At 37.9% G+C, this 25543-nt stretch overlaps 1 protein-coding gene across 1 annotated transcript in view; it reads left to right on the plus strand.

Moving 5' to 3' along the window:
- The window catches only part of CCDC148 (coiled-coil domain containing 148), a 55561-nt gene that overhangs the window by 6475 nt on the left and 23543 nt on the right, over window positions 1-25543 (plus strand). The window contains exons 3-9 of the mRNA XM_059820492.1: window positions 911-1014; window positions 1647-1729; window positions 1895-2058; window positions 2321-2416; window positions 2509-2690; window positions 9458-9596; window positions 11710-11916. Of these exons, the coding sequence (XP_059676475.1) occupies window positions 911-1014; window positions 1647-1729; window positions 1895-2058; window positions 2321-2416; window positions 2509-2690; window positions 9458-9596; window positions 11710-11916 (975 nt within the window). The remainder of the gene's footprint in view (window positions 1-910; window positions 1015-1646; window positions 1730-1894; window positions 2059-2320; window positions 2417-2508; window positions 2691-9457; window positions 9597-11709; window positions 11917-25543) is intronic.

Genomic DNA, 25543 nt, shown 5'->3' on the forward strand with positions numbered 1-25543 from the left:
AAAATAATGCATCTGCATGAGGGAAGGTCTGGGGAGGGAAAAAAAAAAAGGGGGGTGGGGAGTGAATTGTGGGAACCTTGGGAATCAGAAGGGGTTTTGCAACTAGAAGAAGTTGGCTTGCGGTAGGGATGAGGTCAGGTGTTATCGAAGAAGGCGGTGGCAAGGCAGCAAAAAGAAGTAGCAGGAAAGGAGCCAATTCCAAACTGAAATGTTGCTTTGTCCTGAGTATCTACTGAGAGGCCAGAAGACAGTCGTGCTGGCGGGAGGATGGGAGAAAACTGACTTGTCTCAGGGGCTTCTGACAGCCACAGACGACTTCTGATCCTTTTTCCTTCATTGTTGGTTGGTCGGAGTCATCTGGCTACCACTTCATCAGCCTTTCCCTGACGGCTTTTCCGCTAGTTTAAGCAGTTACTCCATCTGTCTCAAAAGCATGTATTTCTATTTTATCTGAAGTTGGAAGCAATGTTTTTGTGAAGCCCTCAGACAGTTTCAGAGCGTCTTTAATTGGATAGATTTTGAAAAGGCACTCTTTTTTGGTAACCAATTTTTGAAATTCTTTTTCTTAAAGACACACTTTCACTCTTTCATCTTCCCACCTGTAAGAAAGTGTATTTTTCTTTCTCCGGCTCATCTTCTCCCCTTCACCTCCTGGGAAATAGGGATGGGAAAGAAAAGAAGAAAAAGGGAAGGAAGAAAATGGACTGCATTTTTTTTCACTTTCTCCTCTCATTTAATTGTGACTTGAAATGGAATAAATTTTTTTCAGGAAAATTTTTCTTTAGAAAAAACGAGTTTTGAAAAAAGCCTTTAGGTTCACCATTCTGTAGTTAAAAGTTTCCATATGAGGCCATTTGATAAAGCTATTGAACAGATTCAAAAAACTTACAAGCTTTAATTTTTCCTGCAGATTAAAAAAACAGAGCAAGTTTCGAAAATTAACAAAGAGCAAATGCTGCTGAAACAGCATCGTCAAGTGTGGTGGCAAGAGCATAAAAGACTGAGTGAGAACAGGTAAGAGCTGAGGAATCTTAATTAGCCATTATTAAAGAAATACTTCAGTAGACAAAGATTCTGGTGTGGCATACTTGATTCAAGGGACATTAAGAGGAAAACATTAAAATACCTGAACTGAAGGTAGTTTTTTGCACAGGGCATGAGAGTTTGCAATCTACATTGAAAGGGGTCTGTAGACATGAAGAGAACACATGAAGGGAAGGGAGAATAGAATGGATGTTGTTCTGCATGTAGCTCTCCATGATGATCTCATAGCTGTTTAGTTGACCTATCAACATCTGAAGGGCGTGTATTTATAGGAATATCCGAAGTTTTCAGATACTTTTTAGTTCCTTCAGAGTCTATTTCTAGATGAGCATATTGAGTTCACACTTACAGCAGGGAACATTAATATTGTTCTTGTCTATTAGCTTGCGTATTGTATATGCAGCAGATCAATGAGAGCATTTTTTGTTCAGAGGAGGGTGGCTTCCATACCATTTTCATGTCCAAGTCCTGCACTTCATACCTTCCCAGGCAAAGAATCCCCCTTTTTACTTAATAATTAGAGTATTTGAAGCTTATCATTCTTGAAAACTTACAGAAGCTTTAATTTCGTATTCATTAAAACTAATGTTCATACCTTCCAGGCAAAAAGCAGAAGCAGAAATAAAGAATTTTCTTGAAGAAGAAAGCCATAAGCACAACTTTTTTTTGGATATGAGGGACTTGGGTAAGAATTTTTTATTCATTTCTTGATTATTTATTATAGTCAAAATTATCTTGATTATTTGTTTGAGTTTTTAAATCCCTGTCTTGACAGGTTTAGATTTAGAAAGCACAGTGCTGTGTAATATTTTGTGTGTTTGAGAAAGTTTTATGTTTCATTTGGATATAGAGCATAAATTATCAAAGGAGCGGGATACATACCAAACAAATACTGTAGTTCCTATTTGGCAGCTAAAAGAGAATTTGAAAGTCAGGCTGTCTGAAATGCAGTGTTACCTCTCAGAAGAATCTTGTCAGAAATCTGAGTTTGATCCGGTTGAGATCTTACAGCAGGTTGGTATTTTAACTTTATTTTTACAGTTTATCATCACTGTATTTTTAGTATTTTAATTTATTTTTATGTAATACTTTGAGAATATAACTCACAATTCAGAGTATCCAGTAACCTCTGTACTTGCCATAGTGTAAATCTGCTTCACTAAAATTTGTAAAAGCATAGCAGTGTAGAACTGGAAATCAGTCTCTTTGTTTCTAAATAAGAGCTTTCCTATTATAACAGTATAAAGAAGTAACAGTAACATATTTCATGAAATAGATCAAATTTGTGAAGAAGCAACAGAAGGCAATTTTGGAATTCCTTATCCTTGAAAGTCTGGCTTTGGAAAGAGAGCTTGAAGACTATAAAACAAAAGTAAGCTTTTCCTGTATAAGTTTAATTAGCAAATTTTTGAGAGAGAAAATACAATGTAGAGTAGTCTGCTGAGTGGCATTTTTTCATCACAGGCATTAGCGCATTCTTTTGAAGAGAAAAATGGACTTTTCCTTGAAGTTCCTTCAGCACTGCTGTCTTTGGAATGCCCCTACCCTGATTTGAAGACCTTGGTTATCAATGAATACCAAAAGCTTGCAAGTGGGTACTGGTCTAAGCTTCAAGAGATTGATCAACAGTTAAAAGTTTTATATAGGTAATGACATCTCTTTTTGGATTTCTTTTGTTGGGTATAAAATAAATAACTATGATGCATTTTGTAATCTATAGATCCTGCGGTTGCCTTTACCATTAGAGTTGGTTCTGTTTTATGCAGAGCAGAGAATAGTTGACGGACTGCCCAGCTCTCTGGGGTTAAATAGTCGGTAACTGTTTGCACAGCTGAGAGAATTGAGGCAGTCCTTTCAAAAGCTCTCATCTGAAATAATAAGCAAAATGTTTTGTGGATTAAAGAACCAACAATCTGCTGTGCATCAAATGTCCTCTTCACATGCTTTTGTATGAATAAAAATGATTCTTTCTGTATGGTAATTACACGATCAAATTTATGGCAAAAAAGTACAGTCTTTCTGAGAGAGATCTAGGATGTATTTATCAATAAAGCAAATAAATAGGTCCAATCTTGTCACAAATTTTGGATCACTGCAGTAATTCCCATCACAAAGAAATGTAAAAAATGTATGTAGCTCTGATTCAGAATAACTGAAAGGAGGAGAGATTTTTCCTCAAATGAAAAAGTTTATAGAAAGAAAACAAATATTGATAATGATCTAGAAATGTAACATACCTATATATTAATAGTATAAAGCTTAGCTTTTCTGCTGAGGCTAACTTGAGTCCAGGAGGTACCGAGTTGCAAATATTGGACCAGCCTTGACTTTTTTGCCATCTACTGATACTGCTCTGGCTTAGAATGGCATTGGGTTTTAAGAAGACTGAGAATAGGAAGGTCAGTGGAATTGTTTGAAGCCTGGGCAGAAGAAACTTGGGAGAGCAGGGGAGTTCCTAAGTTTCTTTGGTAAAACAATCACACACTGCTTCTAAATCTCCCTCTTTTTCTATATACACCTGCAGTGCAGCACTTAAATCTTCTGTCACTGCTGCTGAATTGTTTGGGGGTGCTGAAACAGGTTTAAGATGTTGGATCCCATAGAAAGTGATGTTATAATCTACTCATCTTTTGTATAAATTGTACAGATATTCTGTAGGTTCTTCTGTTACCTGAAACCTGTATATTACTGTAATGTCCTAGCTATTATAACACGATACTTATTAAAAATTGTTCTGATCTTTTGCATATTCATAGCATTTGTTAAGCAACAAGTGGCAAATTTACAGCAGTTCCTTTGCTGCAGTCTCTGATATTTTGTTACAGTTGCTCTTATGGAAGAAGTTTTAACAACCTCTATGAGAAAAATCTGTGACAAATATTAAATCATTAAATATGTACAAAGTCTTTCTAGTGGTTTTAATTAAAATTGTGTTAAAGTTTATGATCAACACAATTTTGGTGAAAATTCATAAATTTAAATCCCTTGATCCACACAGCATCTGTGCTACTGAATAATAGGCAAACATCAATGTAGACAACAGAATCTATGAAAATGGTTGGAAAATCTACCATGATATTTTCATTGATTATATGCCAGGCTTGAATTTAGGTCTTGAGCTAGCTAATTTTGCACTGATAATGAAGTAACATCAAGACTTAAAGATAAAATACCATATTTGTAAAGGAAGGAAATTCAGTTGTAGGCATGAAAACATATGCAGTGGTACATTGAAGGAATTAAGTTATGATATCTAGATGGGAAAAAAGAAACAGATGTAGCTGGAAGAAATGCTGGTGGTAGTGGCAGCAATCTGCTGGTGGGACACAAGGGTAGGGCAATTTACACAATTTGGATCAGCATATGCCAGTATTGTTAGTTGCGAATTTGTGAAATCATAAATGAACCATCAGCAATTATCTTAGGAATTTTATTTAAAGCTAGATCTTGGTCTTTTTTTGTTTGCCTTCTGGTCTCCAAATCTTTAATGCATTGCTCATTTATGTTTCTATGATTTTATTCACAACAGTGTTAAAAATGTTTTCAGTAAAAAAAGCAAGACTTTGTTCTTGTAGAATTGCTTACTTCCAAGATCTGGGTTTTATAAAAGACACAACACTCTTTGTCACTTCTTACATTTATATTGGCTAGTTTGCATTAAAATATTTTATGAGTTTGCAAAGATACAGCCTTGTGATTTAAGTATTCTATAATTCATCAAGCTAACTTTGATCCAACTAACACAGATAATACTGTGAAAAATTGAGTGACAGATTTTTGACCTTGTATGTATCCACTGTACTCTACTGATTAATATAGCCTTAATGAAGTCTTCGCAGTTATTGTCATTGCTCTGTATCCGAAGATACCAAACATTCTCCTGCAATATATTTTTTATCTCATTTTTGTAATTTGAGAAGTTGCTCAGTAGAACAATATGATTATATGATAACATGATAACTTAGTCACTTCATCTGAGGATTACTTCTCTGTCATTATTCCTCTCTTATCATATGCTTGAATGTACAGTAAAGAAACCTTAAGTTAATACCAGTCTTCTGATGTTATACATCTCATTGTTTAACTGTTCAGACTGTCTGGAACAGAAAATTTGGAAAATGTGCATAGAATTTCCAAAGAAGAAAAATCAGAATAAGATAATATTCTGGTCTGCTATATTCTTTGTGTGCTTTTCTATTCTACTAGAAATCACATTACAGTGTTTATTGCTTTTAGAAACCAAAGAAGAATTTGGGTTTTTTCAAGCATAATATAGGATTATAATGTTCTATAATCCAAGCTCACTTATTTTACTGATGCTAAAACACAAATTTTTGTGTTTGAGAAATACCCAAGTCCTGAGTTATCCCACAAATCGTGGACTTGGAACTTATGTGCTTGTTATAGCTGATGATTCTCTAAGCACTATTATATTTTTGCCACAGTTTCCAGGGATGTCTGAATTATTTAAATAATTGAAGGATGACTGGGGTATTGCATGTTCAGCACTGTATCCTCTGCAGCATCCTTTCAAATGAATGGGATATTAGGACTAAGTCAAGTAAATTTAGTTCTTCTTTTCAGGCCTATTACCAGGATGTTTCTGGTACAGCAATCGGCAATGACATAATTAATAGTCAGGGAGGTTAACATCTCACTTGGTGGTATTGTTGCAGTGTGTGTGTCTGCAGATTCAACAAGACAGCAGTGCATCAAGTACACATTGCTATTGCAAAGGATATGTGGGGATTATAGGGTGGAGAGGGTAGCTTCCCTTCTGAGTTGTTTATATTCTTTAGAATGTGTAAAGCCAGGGATTAATGCTGGGTAAATCTGTTTCAAAGGAAGCAGCTGCCTCAGGGTTGCTGAATATAAGACAATTGCTGTGTTTCAGTTCAGGAACAAAATAAAGATTGTACTGTTTTCTAGTAGAATGATACATGCAAGAAAACCAAGCACTACATGTAAAATTTGGGTCATGCATTCAGCCTTGTAAAAGTTTGTCAATATCTTGACACTGAAGAAGCCTGATATTAGCTTAAATATTAATGTAAAATGTGTTGGCACTTCTCAAACTCATTTTAGATGAGATCTTCCTTTCTGGAATTTTACAAAAATTTAAGTGAGGTGACATCTTGAATTCAATCAGGCAGGATATTTTTAAATTCTCCATGCATTTAATAGTTATGAATACATTGGTCTGGATCATGCTGCTTTGGGGTTTTTTTCACTATTTGTCTATGAACATCTGACAAAATCTCAGCACAGCTGAGAAATTTTGGCACAGCTGACAAACCGAAGCACTGGCAGTCAGTTTGTCCCTACTTACAATAAACTACTTGTAGCTCTAGCTATAGCTAATTGCTCCCCAGAGTATCTTCCTCAAACCTGAATTTCTCCATCTTGTTCCTGAGAAGGGTAGAGATTCATTGTTAGCTGGCCATTAGAGGAATATACAAGTCAGGGAACCTTGAGAGATATGTGAGATATAGGAGGCAGAAACACATGCAGCAACTGGTGCATCTGCCCTTGTGTGCTGGAGGCAGAGGAGATCACCAGACTGGCCTTCGGACCACAGAATCTGTGGTTTTCCCTGCTTTCACGTTCATGGTGTAATGTTTCCTGATCAACGTGTGTCTTACTCTGCCTTATTCTTGTAGACAGAAGACCTGTATTTGTTCATAAACCTGTATGGTCAGAAATTTCGAAGGTAGATAGTTATGAAAGAGAATCTCAGTTCTTAGAACTGTCTCATTACTGTCACTAAAATAACGTGTTCAAACAGCACCATACCGAGGTGTATCAGGTGTCATCGAAGAGCATTACTGACTTCTTTCAGAAATTACAAGAGGTAGTTCAAAATCCATCCCATAAACTAGTAAACACTCTCTTAGCATGGCTGGTACTCCCTGTGAGTAAAGGCTAGCAGGGTTTTATGGTGGTTCTTCTAATAAGTAAATAAAATCTTGGGGCTGGAAAGACAAGAATGCTAGGTGTTATCTTAAGAAAAAAAAATTTTTTGTACTCACTTAGTTCAGCATCAGTAGGAGCAGTTGCAGTGAAAGAGATTTAAATCATAGCAAAGAATAATTAATTTGTTCACTAAAGTTATTCTTCAGAAAGCCTATACCTCAGAATATCAAATTATGACACAGATTCTAAAATTAATAATTGAACCCATTTCATGGAAAAGCTCCCTCTAGAGAAAAGGGAGGAGTTCAAAACATTAATTTCTAAGGATCAGTTGCAAGACATTTTTCTTAGAGGCAGTAAATATTGCAGAAATAGCACATCTTTCCAATACCACCTCTGTGTCAAAGCTCAGGGACTCTTGTCTTTGGAGAACTTTGTCTGCTGTTCAAGACCTGCAGCTTGAAAGTTACAAGATATTACGGCAACCACTCCCACTTTGAAGGATTCCTTAGCCCCATTTCACTTTCTGGGGCACTATTTCTTCTTTAGACTTAGCATATGAAAAAAACCTCAGCTCAGCCATCTATATTCATTGTCTGTCTTGGGAAATTTAAACACTCACCTATAAAGAAATACTTTCATTGCTATCCTGCTTTCGCTAATGTAATTTCACTTTTTATATTGTCTCCAACATTTGCCTGGTAGTTGTCAGTCACTGCAAATAAACTTTTTGTAGGAGCTAGATCTTCTCTCCCCCATTTCGAAGCCACCTCCATTTCTTTTCATGATGGCTGGATTTAATAGCCAACAGCTGGGTCCTAAAAATAGTTTGTCAGATACACACAGAGTGCAAGAAACAAGGTGTTCATTACTAGGGAACAGTAATTTTAATGTTTCCTCATCTTTGGTTGCCACCGTTCTGATCCTGGAGTAATGATTCTGTGCTGAAAATGTTATAGTAAGCGAAGAATCATTTTTGTTTCATGAAAGTCAGCAAATGAAGAATTGAAGCGGGAAGGAAAGAACCTCTGATCACTAGCTGTCTCCAGAAAGATGGGTGAAGGTTAAATCCTTCTTAAGACCATAAGGGTAAAAATAAAGCCCATTAGTCTGCATGAAGAAAACTGTAAAATAAACGCCTTTAGGTAGGTGAAGATAAGTGGACGTCTGTCCAAATTTGTGCAAACTTCACAGTAAAGCATGCAACAGGGGAAAGTGCCAGCAGAGAGGAAAAAGGTGAAATGCATATCATCAAGAGATTGGGTTCCTTTGCCTGACATTTGCAAACAGTTTGTTGAAATGGGATATTGTGTCTTTGCATTCTTGATATGTCTGTAGGTGAAGCTTTTTATTTCTTAAAACTAACAGGTCTAGGGATATTTTCTTGTATCCTCCTTTGGTGTCCCAGAATATTGTACGGTGATAATGCACTGTGATTTTACACTGCAATGTTTTTTAAAGGAAAGTTGTGTTAAACTGGATTACACAGAATTTTTTTAATGCTTGCCTTCACTCTTCTCTCTTTAGAGATGATGCTAGATCGTGTCATAAAATCTAGTTTAATATTAATTACATATAAGCATCTCACAAAAAAATCCCCTTTTTTAAATACGTGATCTTTCTGCCTGCATAAGGATAAAGTTGTTCTAACATCTTACTGAATGCAGTGCTATTAAATAGCAAGACACCATTGCTGGCTGCAGGAATTTGGTGGGGGGTAGTCATACGATTGCCTTTTTTTAATTTTTTCTAGGCTTTTAGTCACTTTTGAAAACAGGTCACTGGGATATAGAGACCTTTTGGTCTGACTCAGTGTTGCTGCTCGTACATTAATGCTGACAATAAAAGCCTGACGTTAATCTCTTCAAGGCCAAGAGTTCAGATTGAGGGTAAAATCTAATCTACTAAATCCAAACCTGTGGTACGCTGTATTAGGTTTATGTTACTTCTTGCTACTCTAATATTCTGAAATAAATGAATGCATACTGATTACTACATCTCCTATTTTAAAAAAAATTGTGAATCTTACGGCTCACTGATGAGTTTATGGCTGTCAGAAGTTTGTTTTTAAACTAGTTCCTGATTTAGCTACATACAGGTGTTATCACTTCATTTAATTTTGAACATTTATTTAGCGCTCAGTGGTAGAGACTGATCATCATCTTCCTTTTTCCCCGTTGTATTTTCCATGTGGTGTGACTATTCATTAATGTAAAGTATTTGAGAAACACAGTATCGTTTCCCAATAAAAAGCCAGGGTAGAAAAGGAACAATTCACTTGAATGATGGCACGATAAATGGTCACATTAGAAAAGCAATATAGGTTTGCTTTGCTTCATTAAAGTAAATCTAAATTTCTCAGCTGTGATCCAATATCGAGTTTACAGGTTCAGGATTGTGAGCCCACTGAAAGGTTAGGCCTTTAAAAATAAACTAGAACCAAACTCCTTCTTTTCAAATATTAAGTTATACTGGGGCTGATTGTTTTGCATTTCTATAGGAACACTGAATGGAAGGAAGAAGATCAGTGGGTTTTTCAGACTGTTATCAATCAGTATCCAAGTGATCTTCAGAGGAGAAGGATGTTGTACCTCGATGTGCTGCAGAGATACCTTCCTCACAAATCTAGGCATGATCTGGTCAGTGTTGTTTTAAATGTTAGATCAATTATATGAATTCGTACATAAATCATGTAGTGAATGTTTGTATTGAAGAATGTTTATCAAAGTTTTTTATTTTAAGATTTCTTAATTATAAATTTTATTCTGCGCAGTGAAGAAGGGATGTCCCTGTCTTCAAAATGTATGAACTTGAAAACCTATCACTTCATCAAAATAAGCCCTGTGGAGATTTTGTAGTTCCACATGCTCTTACAGCCAAATTGACAAAATTAGTTTGTTAGCATTGCTTTTGCTGTACGGTTTTGTAGTTATGTCATGCTATTCTGCTTGTCTTGGTATTTTTATTTTTTATGAGGATGCATAGCATTGTCGCACTGTCTAGGAATAGTTATTTTAACTGGTCTGTGGCACATATATAGCAGGAGGAGTGGAAAGTTATCTCCTGCTCTCAGGGAGAGGCTATTTTTATATGCATAATGCCTTTCAAATTGATTGCTGATTCCTTTTACGCTCCACAGTGAATAAGCACATAGCAGCTAATAGAGAAACCCATTTCAAGGCCAGAACACTTCAGGATGTCATAAGTAAAGGTGGAGTCTTTTTTTATCTCTGCATGTATTTTTAGACCATCTACTTCCTTGTGTTTGAGGAGTGCCTAGTGCAAAGGAGTGACAGTGAAGTGATACTGATAATTAGCATAGTTTCACCAACAATAAAGTTCTTGTGCATTTCAGAACTTTGGCCTGTGAGAACTGGGCTAAATAATTACATGCTTTGTACAATGTAGGTATATTTTAAGCGTAGCCATTATTAATGGGTCTCCCCAAATCTTTGAAGGTTCATTTAAAATTTAAAAATCATAATTCTGCATTGAATAGTTATCTCTTAGTATGTATATTAGCATGGCAAATACAGAAATGTTAAAACAGTACTAAGAATTTATTCTTAAAACATTTGTGTTACATTAGAAGGCTCTAAGTTTAGTATTCTATGCCTTCTTCCCTCTGAAGAAGAATGGATCAGTGGACAAGCACTGAGTGCTTGATCCAGTAGCAGCTCATCAGAGAGGTCTGTTTTTAGAAGTGCAAACTCTCCATCCTCTTTCTTGCTTATGAGGTGCTTGCTAGCAAGGCTCACCTGAGTTTGGCAGCAGCAATGGCAATGTGAACTTCTGATACCATGGCATATGTGCATTTAACCAAAGAGAAGCTCCAGGGATAGAGGTACCACTTTGTCTTCCTCCAGCTATGAGGTGATAGGACTATTTGTAAGCTAGGCGCCAGATGAGTCAGCATCCCCTGTCCCCTGCCAAAAGCCTAGAAATCAGCATCAGGAATGGTCCCCTTGACACTTGCGAGCAGACAGCCATCTCTAGAATCTCCTTCATCCCTGTAACTTGTATTTTTGGGGATATAAGACAGGTCCAAGACTCTAATGCCTCTGCCTATGCAGCCTTACTTGTTACTACTTCTGTCAAAGTCTTGAAGCCAGAATGTCCTTGGGAACCTCACTAAATAAGGCCAAAGAAGGTGTATTGAAGATAAAACACTCACCATTTTTGTTAGGTGGTGACACTGGTGGTGGCAGTATGCTGCTTGGCAAACTAAAAATCTATTTCCAAATTTCCTGTTAGGAAAGAAAAAGTGGAGCTCATTCTCATCTGTATTGCATTTGTACAATTGCTTTAATTGGTGTTCTGTTTCTCTGTAGATCATAATTTGCTACGAAAAGCCTCATCTTGCTAAAAGTGCTCAATATCTCTGAAGATGTATTGAAAGGACCTACTTTCATTTCATGTACTTTAGAGCAGGAAGGAATCATTGCATTTAATTTATTCATATTGCAAAAGCATAGTTCAGAAAAGAACAATGGGACATCAGGATATTGAAGTGCCATGTGGTACAAGCAAACGGGGAAAGGCTGGAGTGGTATCACCGCCTATCGACACTGGGAGAATGCAGTGTACCTGCACCTGCCAGAATACTTTTGGGCTCTAAATTGTGGATTCTGTAGGAATATTGGTGATATAATAATTAAATCAATTATATTCTAGGTTTGCAAAAATGTCTGGAATTTTTTATTTTATTAATGCATAGTTCTTAAACCTTTCTGAAATGCTTTGCTTTTTTAGGTTGTTCATGAGAAAGTTTGGGATCGTTACTGTTTCATTAGGAATCAGCGCAGAGTCTTGCTATTAAATTGGGCTCAAGCTAGGAAAGCCTTTTTACTTAAGGCAATGACGACTGTTGCTGAAGCCTTTGCTGCTCATGAGGCAGAAGTAGCGTTGGCTAATACGAGACAACAGCAACAGGAGATTTGTGCTGATCTGAAAGCAAAGGTAGGTTCAGTTATAAATCTACCATATGCAAATCTGGTTTTTACTGGTAAATTCAAAATGAAGTTACAGTGTTTAGTGAAGAAAAACTAACTGAAGCTAGTTGCCATAATCCTGTTTTTACTGGGATTGAATTGTTTTGGGTAGTTGGGAGGGGAGAAGCAAACTATAATCTGTTGGCAGAGATCAGTATGTTTGTGAAGCTTGACTTGCCAAATGGTTTTGAAGGTGCTCCGTTTCATTACCAATTAGGACCCTTGTTAGTGTTTCAACAAGCTCTTGAACTTAGTTTGTCTGTTTTTGATTAAGAATTTGATTACCTAGCACACATTTGGCCATACTGTGGGTATAATCTCTGTATAAACTGTGATCACATTTATTTTGGTGGATTTTGAGCGCCATCGAAGAGTTTGAACTGTGTTTCAGTATTGGAAGAACACGATTTGTTCTGCAATATGAGAGACTGTAAGCAAGCTACAGGAGTAAAGGTCTGGCATCATATTTCTTGGGTTCCTTTGTAACATTGGCAAATCACAAAATATTTGTGTGTTTCTGTTTCTTCCTCAACAAAGTGGGATTGATATCTATACTGTGTGAGGCTTAGTTCATAATTGCTTTTAACACTAGACTCCTCAGAAATGGAAGCGAAACATTCCATTCATCATCACTACCATCAGTTTTTTAGATTAATGCTAGTCTGTTTTCAGAGAAATAACGAATATCTGTCTGCCCTTCTGTTTATTTTTAAGAATGCTTTCCAAGACCTGAAAAAATGGATCCCATAACTTGTTTGCCCTTCTTATGGAGGTTTCGCAATATTCTGAAAGGTGATTTACTGTGTTAAGGGGTGGAAAAAGATAAAAAGGGTGGGTTTTGGTAAGAGAATAGAATAAAATGGGAGGAGTCTGGACACAAGAGGAAAGTGTTATGATGTTGATGCCTAAGGCATTTGTAAGGGGAATCCCGTTTCTGGGCATGAAAGGCATGTTAAGATTTGTTTAAACTGCTCTCTCTGATTTTCCACTTGCATAGAAATTAACATCTGAAAGCATACATGGTGTATTATTCTCACTTTACCAAATTATCTCTGTTGAACCCTTACGTTTCAGCGAGATACTGAACATTTGCTTTTGGTTTTCTGTAAGTAGAAAAATGCAGTAAAGACCTGTACTGTGATTAAGGTTTTTGATGTTGATGCTAGTTTTTCACTGTAGTAATAATAGAGAAAACCTTCTGTCTCCTGTTCCTGGAGCTGTCCGTCATAGGAAGGTTTGAATCTAAACACTTTAGGGTTAGAAACTGTCTGGGCTTGACTCAGTGGGGAGTACCCCATCTTAACTCCTGGGGTAGGCTTCTCTGGAGCCAAGTGGAGTAAGGAGTGCTTCTCTAGAGTTAGTAGGGGGTTTTGGGTTTTTTGGGTTTTGTTTTTTTTTTTTTTACCTAGGCCTCCCTTTCTGGAATTGCTGTGTGTCTCTTATCTGCACAATTAGAGGTGGAATGGCCATTTATTCCAGAACTGTGAATTTATGAGTCAGCCTTTTTTTCTTTTTTCTTTTTTTTTTTCTTCCCCACAAAAAGTAACAAGCAAGTGTTGGAGTGTTTATGTTGTCTCCATGTAGTTTAAGATTCTCACTGAAGCACTGAATGTTGTCTGAAAGTTTTTCGGATTCTGACTTCCTGTTTCCAGTAACCTGGAACTGTTTGAAACTTAAACCTATTAGGCCTACACTCTTCAAGGATTTCTTTCAAAGGTGGCTTTGTTAAAATGTTGAACCTTTGAACAAAAACAATTCACCTGTTTCCCAGAAAAGAGGAATGAAAAAGGTACATTTTTTATCATTAAAGAAGGTTATCATTGTGACCTTGTTTTGATCAGCTCTACAGCTGGAAGAACTGGGGGACGGAAGCTGAAATTGGGCAAGGAGCTGGCTGTTTTTCAAATAAATTATTCTGAATGTATCCATGGTTTTTGTTTGGATTTGGTGGGTATATGCATTTGAAAAGTCATACTTTACCCAGTTATAGTTCATTTTACAGACTTGTCTTTCTACACTTCTGAAGTGTGCAACTACAGAATGTCATACTGTGGAAAGTGGTTGTTGGCAGTTCTCAGGTAAAAAGTAACTCTCAGTCTAGTGAGTTAATTTACACTGATAGAAACCCCTCCTGACGAGGACCCATAAGATGGGGTGAAAAGTTAATCTGTCTCTAAGGGAATGAGTGTAGAGCTGGAAATCAGGGATTAGGGCTGTTCTCCCACTTTTTCTTTTTAGCCATTAATTGACTTAATTTTTTGCATTTCAGTAAGTTTACCATAAGGAAATCTTACTCGTACCACTTTGCCAGAGGGAAAAATGTACTTGCTATAATGATTTAGCTGTATAGTAAACTCTAGGTATGCTTGTGAAGGGTTTGTATCCTGAATGTGAGAGATATAGATCTCCTTCATTAGACCAGCAGGTTTCAGAGAAAGTCATAGCATTTATATGCCTACTTACATCAGATGTAAAATGAAGTTATGACACACACGCACACTGTAAGATATGTAAGGAGTTCTAGAAATGCAAAGGATTGTTATATCCATTTTGCAGACAGAATATGCAGAAATACTTTAAAATCAAAATAGATTGTTTAAGCAGCTGTTAATGATAGAGTGGGAGAAGACTAGACTCTGAATATGACACCTTTCATTTAACTTCCAGTCAGTATACCATTTAGCCTGGTTTACTTATTTGGTTTAAAAGGGATATCTTTCTATAAATTTCTATGCTTCATTGAGTTTGTGGGGTTTTTCGAAAGAGTTTTTCTTTCTCTATGTGTGAAAATCAGGTTGTTCCTAATTGTAGGACAGATTGAGCAATGCAAAAGAGAAAGAAAACATTCATATGTGACAGGATATGCATTTTTTTTATTACTGCAGAAACCCATATGATATCACTTAACTTTTATATAGTTCTTTTCATCTGTCAACAACAAACTAAAGGCATAGCAAACAGACTAAAGAATACATTATTTAAAGCTGTTTTAAATGCACTAGAAGCAACTATGTCATCAGTGAGGCCTTGTAACTGACAAGAGGTTATAACAATTAAAAAGTAAAGCAGCAGAGAAGTTAAATTAATGTTTATAGCAGTTTTTACTTGGGGAAAGGACTTTCAAATTCTTATTCCATGTTCCATCTCACAGAAGATCAATGTGTGTCCTTAACAGAAATCGGAATCTCTAAGGAGGAATTTTGAAACAACTCAAGAAGCTCAGGTGAAATAAATCACGAGGGCCATATGGTAGTCATCTGAACGAAATAGTGTGAAATGGATAATACTAGTGAGGATATACTGTATATTCTTAAAGAGGAAATGTTTCGGGTACATATCTTTAACACCCCTGTTTGCCATGGGAAAACAAACAAAACAAAAAAACATGGGGGGGGTTACACTTTCAATGAGTGATCAAGAATCACTCATATTTGATATACTTTATACTGTCTGGATTTAACCACTTTCAGGGTTCTGTAGCAGATGCTGTGTAAAAAATTTCTCTTTCTGTGTAAAATTCCTCTTTCTAAACAACATCAAGAAGCAAATTCTCCCATGTCACAAGGTAGTTAGGTAATGAAGTGAGAGTGCAATCTTTTAAGAGGGTTGGTAGGGTGCTGCTTTACAGCTGGTGTTTGAAGGATCGAAGTACTTGCTATAATACATTCAGAAATTCAGTCAAGGTATCTGCATTCATTCAAAACATTATTTTTCTGTTGAATTTATCTTAAATTATTTATAATCCAGTACTTTCCATCTTCATATAAACAATTTTAAAAGGACATTCAAGGGAAGACCTACAACAGTAGACAAAAGGACAGTTGAATCTCCTGTGTATGATGCATAGAGTGGGCTTTTTCTTGCATAGCATAAAGCTATGTGCCTGCCTGCCTTTAAATATTTTCCCTTTCTTGTTTTGTGTTCCTGAATTAATTCCCACTCCAGTACTAAAATCTCTTGCAACACATTGTGAATTTTTGGAGAGCAACTCTTGCATTCCTTATCCTGGCAGAAACTAAGAAAAATTAATTTCAAAAGGAAAAGAGTTAGGTGGAATTTACTGGGGTATTGCAAATCATATAAAGCATGTTGCAGATAGCCTTCCTTCTCCCTTCCTGTATAATGAGAAGAAAGGATGTATCCGTAAACTCAGGAAAAAAAGTTGTATCTCCCTATTCAGCATATAGTCAAGTCACTGATTTGAATAATTTGACTGCTGTAGGAGATCAACATTGAAATACTGCAACTGAATGTTGAAAAAGTCTGAATAGGTATCAAATCTAGTACTTTGACTTTAATCTGATCATTTTCCAGAAAACTTTAAAAAAAAAAAAAGAGTAGTTTTCTTTTTCACAAGCAATGTATATTCACCACTGAGGTGACCTGTTCATTTGTTGGATGTGAGAAATACAAGGAAGTTTCAATAACCTAAATTTTAAATATAGATACTCATTCAGGAAGTATGTGGTGAACTTAAGAGTTGTAGGATCACAGAATCACTACGGTTGGAAAAGACCTGTCAGATCATCAAGTCCAACCACCAACGAAACCCCACCATGCCCACTAAACCATGCCCCGCAGTGCCATGTCCACACCTTCCTTGAACACCTCCAGGGATGGTGACTCCACCACCTCCCTGGGCAGCCTCTTCCAGTGCTTCTCCGCTCTCTCAGGAAAGACATTTTTCCTAATATCCAGCCTGAACCTCCCCTGGCACAACTTGAGGCCATTTCCTCTTGTCCTGAAATGCTGAATGTGATAGTATTTCTCCAAAGTGCATGTGAGCAAATATGTAAGATTTTAAAACTCACCAAAGATGAGCCAACCCTGACTCAGGAGTATGTTTTTAATCCAGAGCTAATAAACCTGGATTTATTAGTTTGAGGTCAGCACAACATTGATGAATTAAATGGCTTCTGGGTCGGATAAAGCTCATACGCAGTAAGCTTGAAGCACATACAGAGATTGTCTCTGCAGATTTTCCTTGCTTGTCCTTTCACCCCTCCTTTCCCCTGCCCCGTTTTCCTATACCACATGTGTTCTATCACATGATGTTGTTACTTCTGAATCTACCAACCTCTCTATTGGAATCTTCTCATAATGTATTACCTAGTATTTTGTCTGAGGACATGGCAGATTTAAGGGTTACCATCCCAAATGTTTTTTCTTACCTCCTGGTGCAGTTCACAGCTCTTTGTTATGATGATCCAATTGTAAGACCTCAATAAAAAGGCAGAAATGTTACACACACAACAGAAGTAGTTGATAAACTAATTTATGAAGTGTGTAAAAAGCAGACATTCTCTACGTTTTAAGCTACAAATGAAAAAATAATTGTCCTTTTTGCTAATTAAGAAAAAGTCATTAGCAGAATATGAAGATAAATAACCGTATGCTCATTATGTTAACCAGGTCCTTACATTGTATTTACAAGGGGTTTAGTAAATACTAATCTGAGAGCAACAGAAGTTCAGACTTTAGCTATTGCCTGTTTCATAAATGGTGTTTGCAGCGTAATTTATAATGACACATTCTTTCTACTTCCAGGGATTTAGTTATGTTGTTAGTTGCACACAACACATTGTAAGTTTGATGGCTGTGTGAGACAATGCACAGGTGATTGCAAGTGATCAGCTTAATGTAACTATTGAGTTACCAGCTGAGCCACGGCAGTGGACCCCCTGCGCTATGCCAACTGTGTGGCAAATGTATTAGTTTAAACTGCCTTCATGGTTTGCTCCAGCACTATAAGTAGAATTTATGCTATATGAGACAACATACGAATTTGAAAACGCTTTCTTCATTATTTGACCATAACAGATTTGGGAAAGACTAGGAGCACACGCAAAGCCACACGCTCCCATGAAGTTGACAAGGGGCAGTTTGTTAAGCCATGGTAACTCCGTTATGTGTGTTTGTTTTTCTTCTCAGGATGCTATCACGACTGCATGCTTAATCTTATGTACTGGGCATAGAATCACAGAATCACTAAGGTTGGAAAAGACCTGTAAGATCATCAAGTCCAACCATAAAAAAAAAAAACACCCCCAAAAAAACCCCCAAACCACCCACAAACCACAAAACACACCACAACCCACACCAAAACAACCCACCCACACCCCACAGCACCATGCCCATCAAGCCACATCCCACAATGCCACATCCACACGCTCCTTGCGTGTGGATGTGGCATTGTGGGATGTAGCTTGATGGGCATGGTGCTGTGTGGTGTTGTGTGGGTTGTGGCTTGTTGTTGTTGTTGTGTGGCGTGGGTTTTGTGGTTTTTCTTTTTGTGTGTTGTGTTTTTTTTTTTTTTTTTTTTTTTTCAGGTTGGACTCGATGATCTTACAGGTCTTTTCCAACCGTACTGATTCTGTGATTCTGTGTGATTCCTTGAATGCCTCCAGGGACGGTGACTCCACTACCTCCCTGGGCAGCCTCTTCCAGTGTTTCACCACTCTCTCAGGAAAGAACTTTTTCCTGATATCCAGTCTGAATCTCCCCTGGTGCAACTTGAGGCCATTTGCTCTAGTCCTGTCACTTGGGAGAAGAGACCAACACCCACCTCCCCACAACCCCCTTTCAGGCAGTTGTAGAGAGCGATGAGGTCTCCCCTCAGCCTCCTCTTCTCCAGACTGAACAACCCCAGCTCCCTCAGCCGCTCCTCATCAGACTTGTGCTCCAGACCCCTCACCAGCTCCGTCGCCCTTCTCTGGGCACGCTCCAGCACCTCAATGTCCTTCTTGGAGTGAGGGGCCCAAAACTGAACACAGCATTCGAGGTGCGGCCTCACCAGCGCCGAGTACAGGGGCATGATCACCTCCCTACTCCTGCTGCCACACCATTTCTGATACAGGCCAGGATGCCGTGGGCCTTCTTGGCCACCTGGGCACACTGCCGGCTCATATTCAGCCGGCTGTCGACCAGCACCCCCAGGGTCCTTTTCCGCCGGGCAGCTTTCCAGCCACTCGTCCCCAAGCCTGTAGTGTTGCCTGGGGTTGTTGTGACCCAAGTGCAGGACCCAGCACTTGGCCTTGTTGAACCTCATCCAGTTGGCCTTGGCCCATCGATCCAGCCTGTCCAGATCCCTCTGCAGAGCCTTCCTGCCCTCCAGCAGATCAACACTCCCACCCAACTTGGTGTCATCTGCAAACTTGCTGAGGGAGCACTCAATCCCCTCACCCAGATCATCAGTAAAGATATTAAACAAGACCGGCCCCGAAAACTGAGCCCTGGGGGTCTCCACTTGTGACCGGCTGCCAACTGGATTTCACCCCATTCACCACAACTCTCTGGGCTCGGCCATCCAGCCAGTTTTTAACCCAGCGAAGATAAATTGCAGGGGTTTGGTAACAGGGGGCTGCAGGGGTACCTTACATGGGAGGAGAGACCATGGACTGATTTGTCAGCTCTGAGATCCATTTAAACAACCCATTGCACCCCAAAACTTCAGCCAATCAGAGGAGCACACAGTGCCTCAGCCTGAGACGTATCTTGCTCATTTACCTGGCCGCTAGGTTTACTAAAGTTTGTAGAATCTTAAGTATGTTTGAGACATACACTCATCTGTCAGGTTTAGTTGAAATTGTCCAGTCATCCCGAAAATTACTTGAGGATGAATAGCTGGACAGGTGGACAGCTCACACTAACCTTGTTTTCTTAGGAGAATTATCTTCCTTCTTCAGCTAGAAAAGTGGCACCTCAGGCAGGCAAAATAATTTGCATTAAAATTTTGCAAAAGTAGTAAAGGATCAAAGGAGCTCTTCATACAACTGCAAAAGGAATTAGAAGAGATAGTACTGTACATAAAAGGACAGCAAATTTAGCTAAGTAGTTGTAAACAGAAATGTGGCTTACTTAAGTTTACGCATGTGTGAATATTTAAGCCTACATAATATTTAAAAATGTTAATAAAATGTTGACACTCCCATTGTCAAGAACAGAAAGATGTTCTGAATAATACTGACTGAGAAGAGAGAGGAAACACAAGGACAAGTGTGCGAACAGTTTAGTTTTCACAACTGTCTTGAGCAAAGATGTTGTGATGTGCTTTCAGCTCCAGGGAACTAAAATCAGTCCTATCACAAGTTTTATAGGTACCAATCCTAGCCCTTGTGACTAAGTTGCCTAAATGAAAGCAATGTATCTTTTTACTCTTCAGGTTATGACTGAGGATTATGCTCAGATGCCTTTCTATCATATCCCTTTTTCAGATTTAAACACTTTTATAGCTGAAGAAAATGTCTCCAGTTCTGTTTATGATCAAAACAGTTACTTTTAGCTACTTTCTGATTTTCAAATTCAAATTTTTCTAGAGGTAGATAGGGATTTTTTTTATGTAACAAAATTAATCCTAGTGCCAGTAGCCTTGCTTTTCTCCATTATTTCTTGCAAACCTCATAGAGGTAGACTGTGGAGCACAAGCTGCTCAAGAGTACCAGTCAAAAATCTGCTAGGCATGTGAACGTTCATTGTTTTTCTAATCACAGCCAGAATGAGATTATCTTCTGAGATTAACAAACTTGCAAGTGTATTATTTCTTAATTATCCCATTGCCAAATGCTCTAATACTTCTCATAGGTCTTGTGTAAGTCAGTGAGAAGCAGAATACAGTTAGCTTGTACCATTTGCTGTTATGCCGTTCAAGACCCTGTGGAGTCTGGACATGATTCCAGGTGCTTTTCAGAAGGTTTCAGGGTGGAAGGATTCCCAGTCTAGAGGAGAAGATACAGGTTTTTAGAGTTGAAAGTTATTGGAGACTTCAGACCACCATCTGTTAATATCACAATAGTTTATGTTGTTGACATACCAGTTGATGTCATATGTAACTTCATGTATTAATTGTGTGGTCTCAGGTGGTGCTGCACTCTCTCTAAAAGTAATACAGACGAGTTCTTCGCCATGACAAAGTCCTGTCCCCAAGGAAAGTGCGCATCATTCTCACTGTTGGACTGCTGAGTGACCTGCTCTTTCAGAGTGTTTGCTGCCCTATAACCTCTGTCGCAGGGGTGGGTGTTGGGTTTTTGCATTTGGGATTAGGTGTTAGCATGGATTTTGAATGCTTAGTGTTTGTTGTGAAGCTAACGGCCAGCAGAATTTTAAGCATTGTATCACAGAGCACAGACAGCAGGATGTCTGATCAGCGTGTTGCTTAACCTGCTGGCAGGAGACAATAACTCATCACTGCAGCTCTCTGAGCTGCTACCACCAGCATATGAACTAAAACATCTAAACAGCAATGATTCTTGCCAAATATTCCTACTTGATCATGATATTAAATATGGATCCTCCCTTGTAAATCTGAATTTCTTTCCACAGTAAACTAGTAATTCACACATTTGCTATTTTAAACATTCATGTCAGTTCATAAGGCTACTGACATACAAGAAAAGGAAAAGTATATTACACTTACAAAAAAGGACTTTCTAAATTTAAAAAATGATGGCTTTTTCACATTGTTTTGACAAACTCCCCCCTGCCCTGTAGTACTTCAGACTCCAGGGACCTGTTCTTAATATACATTTTAATTTTTTTCCTTTTATAAGCTCTAGTATTCACACCCTGAGGCACTCGTCTCATTATCTTTCCATTTAGGAATATATGCACACACTTTCTATTCTTATTTTATTTCCAAGAATAACACTGTTACTATTTTATATTTCAATGTGTGGTGGGTTTGATTAGTACAAGGTGGTTGCTTTTTTATTATTTTCAGTTGATACAGTTATACATCAGTAGCAGGTCTACTATATGTCCCAGTTTCCTTGGAGATGTCAGCTTTGTTGGGGCAAAATTTGCCTGTGACTTCCAAAGTATTGTCAAACAAGTTATTAACGGGAAATCTAGAAATCCATGAGGTGCCCACTGCGCAAGCATAAATCTACTCTTCACTCCCTGTGCTGTGAGTCCTGCATGTCTGAGAGCTGTTGGAACTACTGTGCATCGGCATATGTTACCAGTAGGTCCAGTGTTTCCTAAATTTCATACTTTTCATGCATGCCCAAACCATCTATAAAGAGCGTATCCAGCTATTGCTTCCTGTGAGTGTCGGGGTTGCTGTGCAAATACTGTGGAGGCTCACATGTTTGTCTAGGAAAAGCTGTAGCAATCCTGTCCTGGAGATGCAGATGTTTTACAACATGCATTCATTTCCTTTTTCCTAGTCACCAGCAGAAAGTCTTAGAAGTTTGACTAGTCAAAGTAGGGTTTTAAAGAGAAATTGTGGGTGAATGCAAGTAAGTTCGAAAATACTTTTTTTTTTAAATGAAATGCACCACTTTTTAGCAGTCATTGAATAGACATTTCTGTATAATTAGTGACTTAAATTGTTTTAGTCTATTTAGTCTACAGACTTCTATTGTCCTGTTCCATTTATAAAATATTTAAGTCTAAGGGATTTATTATCCCATTAACCCAAGTGGAATTTATGTGCTTAACTTCTGTTAACCTTAATAGAAATTATCTGGGTGAATCCTTGTTCTTCTATGGGAGACTAGGTCTTTAATTTTTTATTTTCCTCTACCTTTCCTTCCCTCTTTTCTTAAAAATCTTTCATTTTTTTCCACCTTAGAATGGAAGGTGGTTGCTCAGGCAAGAGACATAGCTCAGCATGCACTAATTTTGTCTGGAGTATTAACAACTATGTTGCAAGTGAAGAGGCTACGCTGCTGGTAATGAAAGTCACCATTTAATGAGTTTTCCATGTTAATCTTCTAGTGATCTCAGTTTGACTGTGCTCTTTAGCCAGTTCTGTAGTAGATAAACAGTAATGACCTTCGCTTGTGTGGGGAAATAAGAAGTTTGCCAAATTTGTTAAATCATCTTCACTGATTGGATGGTGTGTCCATTAGGAACTGAACTGAGAAGAATTTCCTTACTGAAGACCTGATGTTGCAATCCTGTAATTCCTTTAGCCCATAACTTCTTATCACTTAATCACCTTTTACATCTGTTTTGCTTAATTCTGTTTTTCAGGACACACTAGAAATGCATAGCTCTAAAACGGCCTTTTCTCCGTGAACAGAATTCCTTAGGTCACCAACTTGTTCTGAGGCTGCAGTCCTTACCTTAAAAACATGAAGGAAAAATGTCATGGTTGACGTGGTTTGAATCTAAACTTGCAATTAAGGCGTTTTTTCCCCTCTGTGCCTTGTGGCTTCCATCTGGAAAAATGAAGAGGTATCTCTTGACTTAACATAAATGGGATAACTCAATTCCATATTCAGCAAGAAACAGGGCAGAAAAGCTGGGCAGAGAAGATGACAATGACGCAATGAAGTTGAGAAGGAGGGTAAGAAAGGAGAGGACCTAGTCCTGTCAATAGAGGTAGATCAGTCTGCTTAGCTGAACTGTGGACATTTCTTGCTGTGCTTTTGGACTCTGTTGATTTCAAGCTTCCTCTTTCTTTTGATCTTCATATGAGCACAGTGTAAGTAGCTGTAGGAAAGCCTTAGATGACCTAGAGGACTCTAGCCTGAATAATCCTATGGAAAGAGAGCGGATGCAGGTTCCCATGCAATTTGGCGCTTACCCTTTCCAGAGCTTATTTTGTGGTTCTGACTGACTGCTTGGGCTCTATCTGGACAAGCTGAAAAGCTGCTGAACTTGTTCTCTGTTTTCAAGGGTACCTTCAGTAGCCTAACACAGATCTTTGCCCCACAGTAGAAATTTTATTGCTACTTATACCAATTTTTGGCACAGACGACATGCGCTATATAACACTAAGCTCAGGTAGTCTGTGCTGTCCCAACTGTGAAACATGAAATAACACTTCATGGCTATTACTTGTTGGGATTTCCTACCCACTTTGCAGAACAACCAGTGAGAACTGTGGGACAAATACGTGTAGATGCATTCTGTGATTCCTTGTTTTATGCTTAGGATTTTTTTTATACTGGATTCCTTTAAATAGTATTTGAATCTCTAGTCATCTTGTAATCACATTTCAATGTTTCTGACCATGCAACCCTGATTGCTGCAGCTGCCATTGCTTTCAGTTGCATCGTGATGCCACCATGAAAATGCTGGTTCTTTCACCAGTGCTGGAATAGCATTCTGTGGCATGCTTCCTAAACTCACTCATGCAAATTTTGCAGTGGTACTTTTACTATGTAGCATCTTCATTTGAGAAGTTATTTTTCCTGAAGAGACCCTCTAAAATTTTTTTCCAGGGCATTCTTTGAATCAGTTGTGAACAGTTTGAAGAAGAAAAAAAACCTGCAAACCATAATAAAAATAAGGAAAGTTGTGCAGAAATGTTTCAGAGAGTAATAAAGCTGTGGGAGATTCTGAAAGTGTATTGGGATTGGGTCATTTTATAACGTTGAAAGAGTGAGCTAGAGAGAATCAGGGTGGTGATATCAGAGGATTTTCTTTTTATGCCTTTAGTTATGACAAACAGTACTGACTTTATCACACGATTATTGGGAATTCTTGCTTTGAATTTGAAATCTAGCAGCTTATTATATCTGCGTAGCACAGTGTAGCCTGCGACAATACTGATCTGAAGCTCTGTGTAGTCATTTTGTGACGCTGTTTCTCCCGGTCATTTTATGTCCTTTTGGTTTGTAGTATATTTCTGCCTCAGTTTTCAAAGGCTGGTTTTACTCCTTGCATGACCTTTACCATGCAGACCCTCTCTACACCAGTCAGTTGTCCTGTGCTCCTGTTTACCTAGCTGTGCAGTTTAGCTGCCAGAAGGAACTTGATGCCAACTCTCTTGTGTCACCCTAGGCAGCTTCAAGATCTGTTTATAATGTAAGTCAGTGTTGCTTAAAGAGAGAACCTTACATGGCGCTGTCTTTATATGTAAGTCAGTGTTGCTTAAAGAGAGAACCTTACATGGTGCTGTGTTACCATGTGCTAATTTAATGGGAATTCCCAAGGAAAGTCTCTCAAAAATTGTTTTGTCATTAAAAGAGATGTTTCTCTAGCATTAAGTACGTGGTAAATACATTATTACTATTCAGATGTTAAAGAACTAATTTATTGCTTTAATTAGTTTGTAGCATACTTTACATTATTGCAATATGCAATATTGAAATAATGAACTGAAAATAGGTATGTACGCATTCTGTTCAGCACAGCAATTTAATAATTCACTTGGCAAAAGCTCCTCTAATAATACATGAACTGTGAAATGTACTTGAAATGCCGGTTGTAATTAAAAACTTAAAAATTAAAATACTGGCAGTGCTTGTACTGCTAAAATGTAAGCTTTTTTGTGAAACAGGCAATAGGGGATCCAGTTTTCAGTGTATTTTCCATGTTAGTTGAACTACTAGGATTTTTTTAGTATTTAAACAGAACTTTTGCCGTTGACACAGTAAACTCTACCCTTCTGATTTTGCACTTGTAGGAATGAAAGAATGCGATCAAGAACACATTAATTTTTTTGTGCATTCTGTGGTCCTAGATCACTGCCTTAGTGAATCAGAATTATTGTTCAGGATTTTTTTTTGTTCTTCAGATCTGCACGATACTACCTCTGGAGGAAAAACCTGATGAATACAGTGGGTTTTCTTGAAAAGCTTAAATTGTAGGAATGCTAGAAATTCAGCATCAGGTAGTCACTTTTAAACAGCAAAATATTAAAA

Source organism: Gavia stellata, chromosome 8, assembly GCF_030936135.1.
Source record: "Gavia stellata isolate bGavSte3 chromosome 8, bGavSte3.hap2, whole genome shotgun sequence".
Classification (NCBI taxonomy): Eukaryota; Metazoa; Chordata; class Aves; order Gaviiformes; family Gaviidae; genus Gavia; species Gavia stellata.